At 37.9% G+C, this 13,218-nt stretch overlaps 1 protein-coding gene across 1 annotated transcript in view; it reads left to right on the top strand.

Moving 5' to 3' along the window:
* bcr (BCR activator of RhoGEF and GTPase) overlaps positions 1-13,218 on the top strand; it is a 137,337-nt gene that overhangs the window by 66,791 nt on the left and 57,328 nt on the right. The window contains exons 2-3 of the mRNA XM_022676624.2: positions 4,994-5,178; positions 12,538-12,642. Of these exons, the coding sequence (XP_022532345.1) occupies positions 4,994-5,178; positions 12,538-12,642 (290 nt within the window). The remainder of the gene's footprint in view (positions 1-4,993; positions 5,179-12,537; positions 12,643-13,218) is intronic.

Below are 13,218 nucleotides of genomic sequence, written 5' to 3'. Positions count from 1 at the left end.
GATTTAATTGGACGAGCGTCAAACACGGATCTTCTAATTGGTGAAGCTGCTAAATGAGACGAGATTGTAGATGATTTATAGAGAAATCTTTAAATATAAACCTGTCTGTTTCTGTTAAAATACAGCAATGGACATTGTTAATAAAATATTTACAATTTACATTGTTTTAAACAATACAATATTAACACCAATCAGTCATAATATTAAAACCACCAACCACCAATAGACAAAGTGAATAGCATGATGATCTGATTCCAATAGCACTTACATATATATCAAAATTAAATATATTTTTTGGCTTCACTCAACTCTACTCGCTTGTTGATATCTGATTACCTGGTTGATTTCCACACTTCCCTCTCACTGCATCATCTTCATCATACTCACAAGATAATACCTCACAACTTACACAGTTGTGGCCAATCCCAAGCCGTTCCCTGGGAAACACTTTATGATCCTTTTTTTAATGTTATCCCCTGAATTTTTGCATTTTTTTATTTTTTATTAAATAAAAATAAAACGCACAACACACTCACACTAACTACCACCACCATGCTTAACAGCGTCACCGCAGTGCTGAGAGTAATGACCCACGACCCAAATATTGATAATAGCTGCTCTGTGGTGATAGAAACAAGGAGGTGGTCATAATGTTATGCTTGATTGGTTTATTTACAGCTTTGTTTTTAGACTTTTGAGCAGAATTGTGTTAATTATATAATTCTTTAATATAAATGATGATGATGGTGATGATGGTGATGGTGATGATGGTGATGGTGATGATGGTGATGGTGATGATGATGATGCTGACACATGTGCAGACACAGCAGCCTGCGTGTCCCTGGGCCAAAGAGGAACGGCCATCTGCATAGAGCCGGGGGAGGGGAGTGAGGATGGAGGGATGGAGGGATGGAGGGGAGATGAGTAGGAGGATGAGTTTAATGGTGATGAGGCTGTAGACACACATATAGACCTATACACACACATGTAGACCTATACACACAGACTTACACACAGTTATAAGCCTATACACACACATACACAGAAATATCGGCCTGTACACACAATTGTAGGCCTATACACACATATACACACACACACACACACACACAATTGTTGGCCTACACACACATACACACACTTGTAGACCTATACACAAACACACATACACATACATGTAGGCATATACACACATACACATAGGTCTTTACACACAAAACACACACATTTAGACCTAAATACACACACATGTAGGACTATACACACAAACACATACACACAAAGACTGGCCTTTACACACAATTGTAGGTCTATACACACATACACACACACACTGTGCTGTTAAATATATATGTACAGTACCAGTCAAAAGTTGGGTCCACATTAAACCCACTGTTTTGTCATACATCATTGCAATTTTCTTCATTGTAGATAGGAAATATATAGGAAAAAGAAGACATATTGCAACTTTTATTTGTTTTCCAATATTGTGCCAGCCTTATTTCCATAGGCTAACCAGGGAGCCAAAGCTTGGAGCTACTATGTTAGTGCTAACCACATCCCTGAATGATTAAACTGTGTCGAGTTGTTAAGTAATCTCAGTTACACATTCTTACAGTGAGATTTCTGTCTCTGTACTTTACCTCTGTCTCTCTTTAATGCTTTAAACACTTCCCTGCTGTTGATTTAAGCAAGTCAGTAGATCATCTTCCCCCTGATGAATGGAGGACGGGCAGTTCCACATTCCTCCCCGTCTGCCCGAGCGCTTGGTTTGTTTTATGCTGAGCAGGCATGGCCTGCTGCTCGCTGAGGTTAAATTTAAGGTCTGGCCAAAATCCAAATGAACAACTTTCCTCTCATTTTAAATGTAGTTAGTGAGCCAAGACAGATTTGGTGTTGGGAATTTGTTTTTTAGTTTTTTTTTATTTAGAAAATATAAAAAATAAAAAAATATATATTTATACTATTAGCCGTTAGCATCACACGCCTACATTATTACACACTTTAACAGGTTATATTCTTTTTTTACTAATCTTTAACAAACTTCCTTATATTGTACACACTTTCCAGGTGCTATTGCTTTTAGCTATGTCACATTCTTTTCTTTTTGTCAAACAATAATCTGTCGTACAGGCTCTAAATCCACATAAACACATGTTTTAGAGATTACTGAGCAACACCACATAGAGGCAAAACTAAATAACAAACTTAAGACACCAAACTTGCTTTTATTTGTTTTTTTTTATCTGTAGCAATAAAGCTAATTTAGCTAACAAAACATGGAATCTAAGCAAAACCTCTCTTATTTTGCCAAAATCCAAATAAGCAAGTCTATTAAAGATTGATAGACCACTTTACACAGTTAGAGGAGAACATGTTATGATTTAGGCCTGCAGTTAGCATCATGCTAACTTAACTTGTGTGAAGCCTGTGTTTTACTTGTTAGCTACATTAGCCTTGTAGCTCCGATGCAAAACTAAATAACAAACGTCAGACACCATACACGGCTTGGCTGATTGATTGATTGATTAATTGATTTATTCTTTTTCAGTAATCTTTAACAAAATTCCTATATTGTACATATGTTCCAGCTGCTATTGCTTTTAGCTGTGTAACATACATTTAGTGTCACTTGTAGCCTTGTGGCTAATGCAGCCTTATATATGTCTTGGCTGATTGACTGCACTTGGGGTGAAAGGGTAAACTGTGTAAATTTGTGTAAATTTCTGGCTGTATTATTGCTTTATGTTCTTTGCCAAGAGAACAGAATAAAAGCTGATTCTAGTCCAGTTTTGGCTCCACATGATTAGCGTGAGAAAAATCAGCGTCTAAGACCCTTCGCTGTGGTCAGGCCATCTCTTCTGTGGCCCGTGGGCTCAGCAGTGTGTGCTGTTTAATCAGAGTGAAATTATTATCACTGTATGTTGAGTGAAAAGTGGGTCACTTGGCTGATGAGGAGAAGAGAGACTGAAGCGATGACAAAGACAAAGGAGGAGAAAAGGCCTGGAGGGGGACAGCGAGGAGACGTGCTCTAAAGAGCTCCAGGTTTATATACACTGTCTGTTGGCAGGTTTCCTGCTGAATGAATACATTATATACTCATTATCAAAAAAAAAAAAATAGTTGCTCATAGAACCATTGTGGAAAGGCACTGTGGTTGTTGCCAAAATTTCAAATTGTTATCACAAATTATAAATAATAAAATTTCATCAAGACATTAACATTTACATTTATTACACAATTATAAATCTAGTTTACTTATTATTATTATTATTATTACTTACAGTTTCTTTTTATTTTTGTTTTTGAATTAGGAAAAAATTAAGGACTCCTATAGCACATCATAAAAAAAAAATTGTGTCCATAGATCTTGTTCTTTTTAAATAGATTATAATAATTTGAACTGGTACGAATTGTTGATGAATAGTCATTCTTCTTCTTGTTTTCTATAGATTGTATTTAACAAGACATATAATAAACCAATAGAATTAATGAAAATTTCATAAGCAATTGCTTTTAGAGAAATGTCCACTTTCAACCCAAAGTCTTTCATCAATTCCCAAACTTCACATTCCCTTTAAGAGGCATGTGAGCTCTGACTTTGGCGTGTTGATATCTTAAAAGCGCAGCGCTTCTGCACATCTTAGCGTAGTTCAGTTAACCTGTGAGTTCAGTTCACGTTGTAAAGATGCGCCAGCAGGTAATTTACAGGAACAGCAATGATATTTTATTTCGTATTCTGTTTATTGTTGATGTAAAAGCTGTATTTGCACTGTAGAACATCCTTGCGTTAAGAGCGGGGATGTGTGCGCGCTGAGATAGGTATGGATGGGTGACTATTGACTGTTGTCAGGGTTTTATTCAGTCAGTGGAGCACCCGTGTTTTACGCCACCAAGATAAAAACACGCCAGAATTGTATGAAAAGTCATGAAAATAGACTATAGGGGCCAGGGTGTCATATTTTATAATTATATGGGCAGTTTAAGAGCCCAACATTATTTGAATATGGTCCTACAACCAGTGTTCCTACCTTTTCTGAATGGAAACTGATGCACTATTCCAACAAGACAATGCTCATCCACATATTGCTGGCATTTTGAGACCTTGTCTTGAAACCACAGATACAGATAATATGTCATGGTCCTCACTCTACCCCATTGACTCTTTATGCTGCATTCAAAGGACAGCATTATCGCAGGACACCATTAGGAACCTCTACAACATGTATTACACACTAGTTCTGTTTGTTAAGCTCAATAAATATGACCAAGAGTTGGCAGTCTAAAGTTGTTATTCTAAATCATATATTGTTCCTGCTGTCTTTTATCTCCTATTTTTGCAACAATTTTTTTTAAGATGGATGTATCTCAAGCTGAGATGCACAAATAGATACTGTAGATACCCTCGAACCCTCCCAGACTCTCACCCACACAGGAAAACCCCGAAGACGCTTCTTTTGTGGAATCTGGCAGCTCTTTGACATTGTTCTGTTGGATTGTGTTGTATTGTGTTCCGCCTCAGTCATCTGCGATTGGTTAGCAGACAGTACAGTGTGGGAGTCGTCTCGCTCGCTAAGCCTGGATGTTGCCGTTTTGGATGTGGGCTGTAAGAATGCAAAATGTCAGAGTCCTTCCCCAGACAGAGTTTTGTTTGTGGAGCTGCATGTTGTGTTGTGTTGACCACACCGGCCCGAGAAAACCAGAGGAGGACGTCTGGGACGGGTTACCAAAAGCTCTCCAGAATCTCGGGCCTTCACAGAAACAGCTGTGTTAGTGTGATGGAGCTAGCTGATGTAAATCACTGCCTCTAAACAACATATGAGACCTTCTCTATTCATATGAGAGCCACTATTCCATCACTTCCTCTTCTTCTTCTTCTTCTTCTTCACAGCGTTCCTCAAAGCCTCAGGATTTTGTGAAGTGATCTTCAATCTAAATAAAGCATCTAATCTCTCGAATCTTTCTCTCTCTTTGTTCCTTCTTATCTCCTCAGATGGTCCGTTCACAGGCACGCCTCCTACGTACGGTTATGATGCCGATCGAGCGGAGGAGCAAAGGCGGCACCATGACATCCTGCCCTACATCGACGACTCGCCGTCTTCCTCGCCCTACCTCAGCTCCAAGAGCCGCAGCAGCAGAGACACCCTCTCCTCCGGCTCCCTCGAGTCCGCCAAGTCTGTAAGTGTAGTAACTCACAAACCATCACTGATTGGTGGAAACTTCACACTAGACCTCAAACAGTTTGGACTGTGTGTCTCTCCACTCTTCCTCCAGACTCTGATCCCTTCATTTACAAATGAAAAAAATATTTTTTTTACTAATGATCAGTGATGGTTTGGAGAGTCATGTCTGTCATCTGCTGGTGTTGATCCACTGTGTTTTATTATCAAGTCTAAAGTCAGTGCAGTTTTGTTTCCCCACAAAATCTTACAGCACTTCATATCTTACAGCTTCCCTCTGCTGCTGACAACTTTTATAATGATGCAGATTTCATTTTCCAGCAGGACTTTGACACACTGCCCACACTGCTCCAAAAGTACCAGTTGGTCTTATACATAATATTCTAATTTTCTGAGACACTGATTTTTGGGTTTTCATTGGCTGTACGCCATCATTATCGTCTACAATAAAAGAAATAAACGCTTAAAATAGATCACTCTGTGTGTAAAACATCTACAGCTCTGAAAAAAGAAAAAAGGACCACTTGAAAATTATGACTTTCTTTGGTTTTACCAAATCAAAGAAATCCAAAACCTCTGGAATATAATCAAGAGGAAGATGGATGATCATAAACCATCAAACCACCAAACTGAACTGATTGATTTTTTTGCACCAGGAGTAAAGCAGCATAAAGTTATCCAAAAGCAGTGTGTAAGACTGGTGGAGGAGGAGAACATGATGTCAAGATGCATGAAAAAACTGTGGTTAAAAAAACAGGGTTATTCCACTAAATATTGATTATTTCTGAAAGCTTAAAACTTTATGAATATGAACTTGTTTTCCTTGCATTATTTGAGGTCATTATATATTTCAGACATTTCTTGTTTCTAATCTGCAAATAAATGCTTTAAATGACAATATTTTAATGTGTAATTTGGGAGAAATGTTGTCTGTAGTTTATAGAATAAAACATCAATGTTAATTTTACTCAAACATAAACCTATAAATAGCAAAATCAGAGAAACTGTTTTAGAAACTATCAGTTTTACATTTTAAACTGAAATAAAATAACTTCAAAAAATGATATTCTATTTTTTTTTTTTGGGTTGCACCTGCATCAGGTGTAGTGGAAGTGGGGTGGAGGTAGGGGCATTGTTTAATCCCTGAGGCATTACAGCAGGAGTCGTTACCTTTGTTCAGCCCACTGCGAAATATATTGCAGTGCTAAACCTTTAATATAGACCTTTATAGCTCTATTATTGACAGCACCCTGAGGAATCATCCATCCAGGGTGGCTGACAGCTTCCTAATGTTGCAGGTTCTTCACTAAATGCCTTAAAAATCCTTATTTTTCGAGTTCAGGCTGCAGATTCAGCAGAATTAGGATGAGGAAGATGCTGCCAGCTTTGCTGTTGACGTTTAGCTTACACATACTGTACATTTATATTAATAGGAAATGAATAAGAACTGAATAGAAGTGAATGGTCCTCCTCAGTGGGTTGTGGTTAGTAGTGACTGTAGCCTTGTTTTATGATTTTATGGTGAACTGAAAGGAACGGAGGGCTGGTATAGGTGGTGGCTCTTTCATAGCCATTGGCTGTCAGGATGATTGATGTGTGCTGTCCTCAGGGTGGGAGGAGTTTATGTAGGTCCTCTCAGGAACCCAGATCTCTCCCACAGGAGTTTTAATGAACACAGGCATGCAGACGGTAGTTTTAACTCCAGCACACGCGTGTACACACAGCCACGGCTGAGCTCTAATCTAATGTATACACGGCTGCGTCTGCAGGAACATGGGTTTGAGGAGGGATTTGCTGAGTAAACTTCTGAGCTTTGAGCTGAAGGCTTTGAGTAAATGCCAGAAGGTTCTTCAGAGAGGAAGCAGGCAGCATGCACGCTTCATTTTCTGAATCAGTTTCTCTGATTTTGCTATTTATAGGTTTGTGTTTGAGTAAAATGAACATTGTTGTTTTATTCTATTTTATGTAAACTACGGACAGCATTTCTCCCAAATTGCAAATAAAAAAAATTCTCATTTAGAGCATTTATTTGCAGTAAATTGAAAAAATGAGAAATGGTTGAAATAACAAAAAAAAGATACAGAGCTTTCAGACCTCAAATAATGCAAAGAAAACAACAAGTTCATATTTATAGTTTAAGTTTTAAGAGTTCAGAAATAATAAATATTTGGTGGAATAACCCTGGTGGTTTTTAATCACATTTTTTTTCACGCATCCTGCATCATGGTCTCCTCCACCAGTCTTACACACTGCTTTTGGATAACGTTATGCTGCTTTACTCCTGGTGCAAAAATTCAAGCAGTTCAGTTTGAAGGTGAAACTCATCAATTTTAAGTGGTGTCTTATTTTTTTTTTCCAGAGCTGTGTATGTGCGATGTATCATCAATATCAATATATTTAAAACCATTTTGTACAAAATATGAAAAAAATAATGATCAACTGGCTAACTAACTGATGGTAATCACAGCAGCCCTGTAACAGATCATGAGTGGAAAATGCTCCTTTCCCTCCGAGCTTTTTAAACTGGCAGCTCAAGTAATTAGCCTTTTTTTCCCTTTTATAATTACAACTTTATTTTTTTACTCTCGTGATTTTTATGGAAGGCTACTGTATTTTTTGTGTACAAAGCCTATTTAATTTAAAGTGCGGCTTATAGACAGATGCGACGTGTATATGTACAATAGCCTGGAAGTGATAATATCAATTTGTGCAAATGATGTTGCACAAACATTGTAATTAAATTAGCAGTGTGACAACTTTATTTTACCATCTCAAACAACAAAATCCAAAAATAATCCATGATACACAGCTAGCCATTTATTATTAAAACATATCATGTGTTTTATTCATGTCTCAGCGTAGTCAAGACAGGCATTAATTAAAATATACAGTATTTTAGCTTATTCCTCTCTAACCCCTTTCTATATATCGCACATATATCAGCCTTTCATTTGCTCCAGTCTGATTGTCTTTCACAAGACAGATCACTATTGATGATTATTGATGTTCCGTTCTTTATAAAAGAAGATAAGACCTCCAAAAAGCAAAAGCAGTGTCCTGAATCTGTTTTTAAATACGCTGGTTTTAAGAGGTTAAATCAGGAGAGATATAATGTTCTCTCATTATTAAATGAAATGAAAGCGCCCGGGGTTTTTTTTTTTTTTTATCAGCACGGAGGGCTTTGCTCACTCCTGTGCCCAAAGCCGGAGAGGATTTTCATTAATAAATATGTGGATGAATAAAAGATGATAGTCTGGAGATGGAGGGATTTTCCCTGAGGAGAGGAGGCTGGGGTCTAAAGATCATGAATAAACACTTGCTTTCTTTCTTCTTCTTTCGCTTCCAGAATTAAGATGCAGACTTTCTGTGCTGCTTTCGGCTCACTGTAGCTCACTCCTTTCTCTCACCACTGTATATACAGTGGAATATATTTATATATGGTTAGACATATATATTTAGACATTTATAATTATAAAATATGATCTAATCTTTATTCAAGTAAGTGGTATTGACAAATATAATGAACCTAAAATAATAATACAACAAAAATATATGTTAGCTGTAGCTGTGGATCAGATCTGCACATGATTCAGAAGGAATTTTAGCCCATTCTTCCTGGTAGAATTTCTATATTTCTGTCATATTCCTTTGATGCCTCTAGTGCACGTCTCTCTTCAAGTCAATCCATAGCATCTGAGATCTGAGCTCTGATTGGCCACTCCAAAAGGCGGATTTTGTTTTTCTTAAGCCATTCTGTTGTGGACTTGCTCTGTTGCTTTGGGTCATTGTCCTGTTGCATGACCCAACTTCTACAGAGATCCAGCTGATGTAAAGACACTCTCACATTATCCTGTATAGAGTATTTTGATACATTTGGAAATTCATCTTCTCCTTAATGATTGTAAGCTGGCCAGGCCCTAATGCAGCAAAGCAGGTCCAAGATAAAAATAAGAGACCACTTAAAAATTATGTTTTTCCTTGACTTTACCAAATTGAAAACCTCTGGAATATAATCAAGATAATTATGAGGAACTGCAGAGGAACTGTTTGAATTTTTGCACCAGGAGTAAAGCAGCATAAAGTTATCCAAAAGCAGTGTGTAAGACTGGTGGAGGAGAACATGATGCCAAGATGCATGAAAAAAAAACTGTGATTAAAAACAGGGTTATTCCACCAAATATTGATTTCTGAACTCTTAAAACTTTATGAATATGAACTTATTTTAAATATTTGCATTATTTCAGGCCTGAAAGCCCTGCATATGTTTCCCTATTTTGATCATTTCTCTTTTTTGCAAATAAATGCTCTAAATGAGAATATTTTTATTTGGATTTTGGGAGAAATGTTGTTCGTAGTTTATAGAATAAAACAACAATGTTGATTTTACTCAAACATATAGGAATTTTAGCCCATTTTTCCTGGAAAAACTGGTTTATATCTGTCATATTTATTTGATGCCTAAAGTTAATCTATAGGATCTGAGATCTGGGCTCTGATTGGCCACTTGTTCTGGTGTCTTGGGTCATTGTCCTGTTGCATGACCCAACTTCTACAGAGATTCAGCATTCACATTATCCTGTATAGATGTATATAATTTGTATTTATCTTCCTATATATATATATATATATATATATATATATATATATATATATATATATATATATATATATATTTACACCATTCATACAAAAAGTGGTGATTTATAAATGGTTGGGGGCGTTCAGAAGAAATCTGGAACTGAGCTGTGCTCTTTACTCTAGCTCAAAGGGCATTACTAGTAATAAACCTCATGTTTACATGCAGAATATATATTTAATACACTGTATTCCTCATTCAGTGCTGTTTTTAAGCTTCACGAAAGTCCATTTCCCACAGTAACCACCTCCACAACAGCGCTCGCTGCCAGTACGATGTGTGATCAGGCATTGAGAAAATACACCTCCGTTTCCTTTCAGGAGGAAAAAAAAGAGCAGGAGGCGAAACTGGCCAGCTGGCGTCTTTAAAGGGCCAACTGGAGAAAAGCCTTAAAAAAACATTTATAAAGATTTGATTAGTAGAAATTGGAAATAAATTGTAATTGTGGTGATCAAAGAATTAAGATCTAGGCTGCAGATGATTAGATCATGGTTAAAGAGGATGTGGGAGGAGTCTGTCTTATTTAAACCTCAGACATCAGGTCGGTTTGATCTCGATTGCTGAAGTTAGTGCACTAAAAATTGGTGAAAATTAGTTTTGAGACACCTGGATATTCAATCAATTAATCAATCAATCAATTAATCAATCAATCAACCTTTATTTCCACTTGTTAATACATTGAGGGTAAGCCTCATTTTCAATGCAGCTGAGCATTTACAAAATTAAATGGACTGAAAAATAAGTTTCAATTATAAAAGCAAGCAAACAAAAAAATATTTAATTAAGAAGAAATATAGAAATAATTCAGAATAAAATGATATGCAGACAGGCTAAAGCAATAAGCAATAAAACAAAGAGATAAATAATTGGAATGATTAAATATAAACACAATTAAAGAAATAGAGGACTAAAATAGTCATGATTCCTCTTTGGTAATCAATGGTATTATTAAGTTTATTCAGCTTTTTTGAGTTGTCCAGGGAAAGCTTACTACTGTACTATATTTTGGAGCATTGCTGTAAGGATTTGATTGTATTCAGTGTTATTAAAAGCATTAATGAGGTCAGTGATGGAGCTTTATACCCCTCTAGCTCATGCCTGGCATTTATTTTTGTTCATATGCCCAAGAAGGTCCTATTCTATTGGCAGTACTTCTCTACAGGGACTAGACATTTGGGTATAAAGAGTTTTAACAACAGACCCAGTGTGAGCTGATTATTGAAGTGAGTGGTGCTTGTGAATGTAAGCAGCCCAGGGCATCACACAGCCTTCAGTGATTTGATGTGTGTGTGTGTATGTGTGAGTGTGTGTGTGTGTGTATGTGTGAGTGTGTGTGTGTGTGTGTGTGTGATATCCTGAATGTCAGGCTTTAATGTTCAGCAGTAATTTCAGCAGACTGAGGTCTGAGATGGAGGAAAATTAGCCGGTGAGAAAAAGTGAGTTCCTGAGTTCTGGACCCGAGAGTCTCCCGAGACTATCACTAACATCTGCTGTTCTCACTACCTGTGCGGTGGCCATGGAAACGAGCATTTCAGGCGTATTTGCCCCCCATTAGTGCGCTGTTACACACACACACACACTCTGTGTTTTTGTGAACAGTGTAACGTGTTCTGGATGGGTGGATATTAAGCTCATGCTGTGTGCAGTAGTTTAGTTTAGCCGAGTCTAATTTATGTTCTTGGTAGGGAAGCACCAAATATTCAGCATCCAAAATTTGGGGATGATCTGAAAATAAATTGGGAGATTAGTTGGGGATAAATTAGGCCTGAGTTGGGATTGAATTGTGGCTGAGTTGGTGATGAATTGGGGATAAGTTGGGGAATTAATTAGGAATGAGTTATGATGTGGGGGATAAATTTGGGCTGAATTGGCACTTAATTTTGGATAATTTTTGGACAAGGTGGAGATGAGTTAAAAAATAATAAGAAATGAATTAAGGATTATTTGGGGATGATTGCGAATAAATTGGGGAATAAATTAGTGCTGAGTTGGAGATTAATTGGGTCTGAGTTGGGGATGAATTGGGGCTGAGTTGGGGGTGAATTGGGGCTGAGTTGAGGATGAGTTGAGGATGAGTTGGGGTGAGTTGGGGAGGAATTGGGGCTGAGTTGGGAGTGAATTGGGGATGAGTTGGGGATGAATTGTGGCTGAGAGGGGGGATGCGTTGGGGCTGAGTTGGGAATGCATTGAGGCTGAGTTGGGGATGCATTAGGGCTGAGTTGACAATGAATTGGCGATAAGTTGGGGATAAGTTAGGGAATTCATTGGGAATCAGTTACGATGTGATGCAGATGAATTAGTGCTGATTGGTGGTTCATTGGGGATAAATCAGGGGATGAATTAAGGATGGGGATATTGGGGATGAACTGATGTGTTGAGGATGAGGTGGGGATGAATTGGGTCTGAATTGGGGATGAATTTGTAATAAATTAGGAAAAGATGGAGATGAGTTAAGGAAGAATTAGGGATGAACTAGGGATGAGTCGGGGAAAAATTGGGGATAAGTTCATCAACAAGACATCCAACATCCAGACCCCACTAACACTTATCTTGCCAATGAATGCAATCAAATTCTCAGAGCAGTGCTCCAAATAAAAAAGAGAAGTAAATTGAATAAGACATCGCCCCCTTGGGGGAGACACTGTAGTTGTGCTGAAACTCATTATGTTAATGTTTAATTGCTGAATGCATGTTTTAATGTTGGTTAATCTCTGTGTTCAGGCGGAGTTGGACCTGGAGAAAGGGCTGGAGATGCGGAAGTGGGTTTTATCTGGAATCCTGGCCAGTGAGGAGACGTACCTCAGCCACCTGGAGGCGCTGTTGCTGGTAAGTTCTTTTTGTACAGGCGTGTGCTGGTCTTCAACCTCCTGGTGTTGTAGCATCAGTAGTGATGGGGGATATACAGCTGAGTAACAGGTATGAAAGGGTGGGACAATTGGCCAGATAAATTAGGAGAAATACTACTACTCTACAGGGGTTGGACAATAAAACTGAAACACCTGTCATCATTTTAGTGTGGGAGGTTTCATGGCTAAATTGGAGCAGCCTGGTGTTCAATCTTCATTAATTGCACATTATTGCACCAGTAAGAGCAGAGTGTGAAGGTTCAATTAGCAGGGTAAGAGCACAGTTCTGCTCTAAATATTGCAATGCACACTATAACATTATGTGTGACATACCAGAATTCAAAAGAGGACAAATTGTTGGTGCACGTCTTGCTGGAGCATCTGTGACCAAGACAGCAAGTCTTTGTGATGCATCAAGAGCCACGGTATCCAGGGTAATGTCAGCATAACCACCAAGAAGGACCAACCACATCCAACAGGATTAACTGTGGACGCTGTAAGAGGAAGCTGTCTGAAAGGGATGTTCGGGTGCTAACCCGGATTGTATCCAATAAAC

The sequence above is a fragment of the Astyanax mexicanus genome, chromosome 17 (genome assembly GCF_023375975.1).
Source record: "Astyanax mexicanus isolate ESR-SI-001 chromosome 17, AstMex3_surface, whole genome shotgun sequence".
In the NCBI taxonomy this organism is placed as follows: Eukaryota; Metazoa; Chordata; class Actinopteri; order Characiformes; family Acestrorhamphidae; genus Astyanax; species Astyanax mexicanus.
Note: the sequence above shows the minus strand (reverse complement) of the source record. Positions and strands in the feature narration are given on the sequence as shown.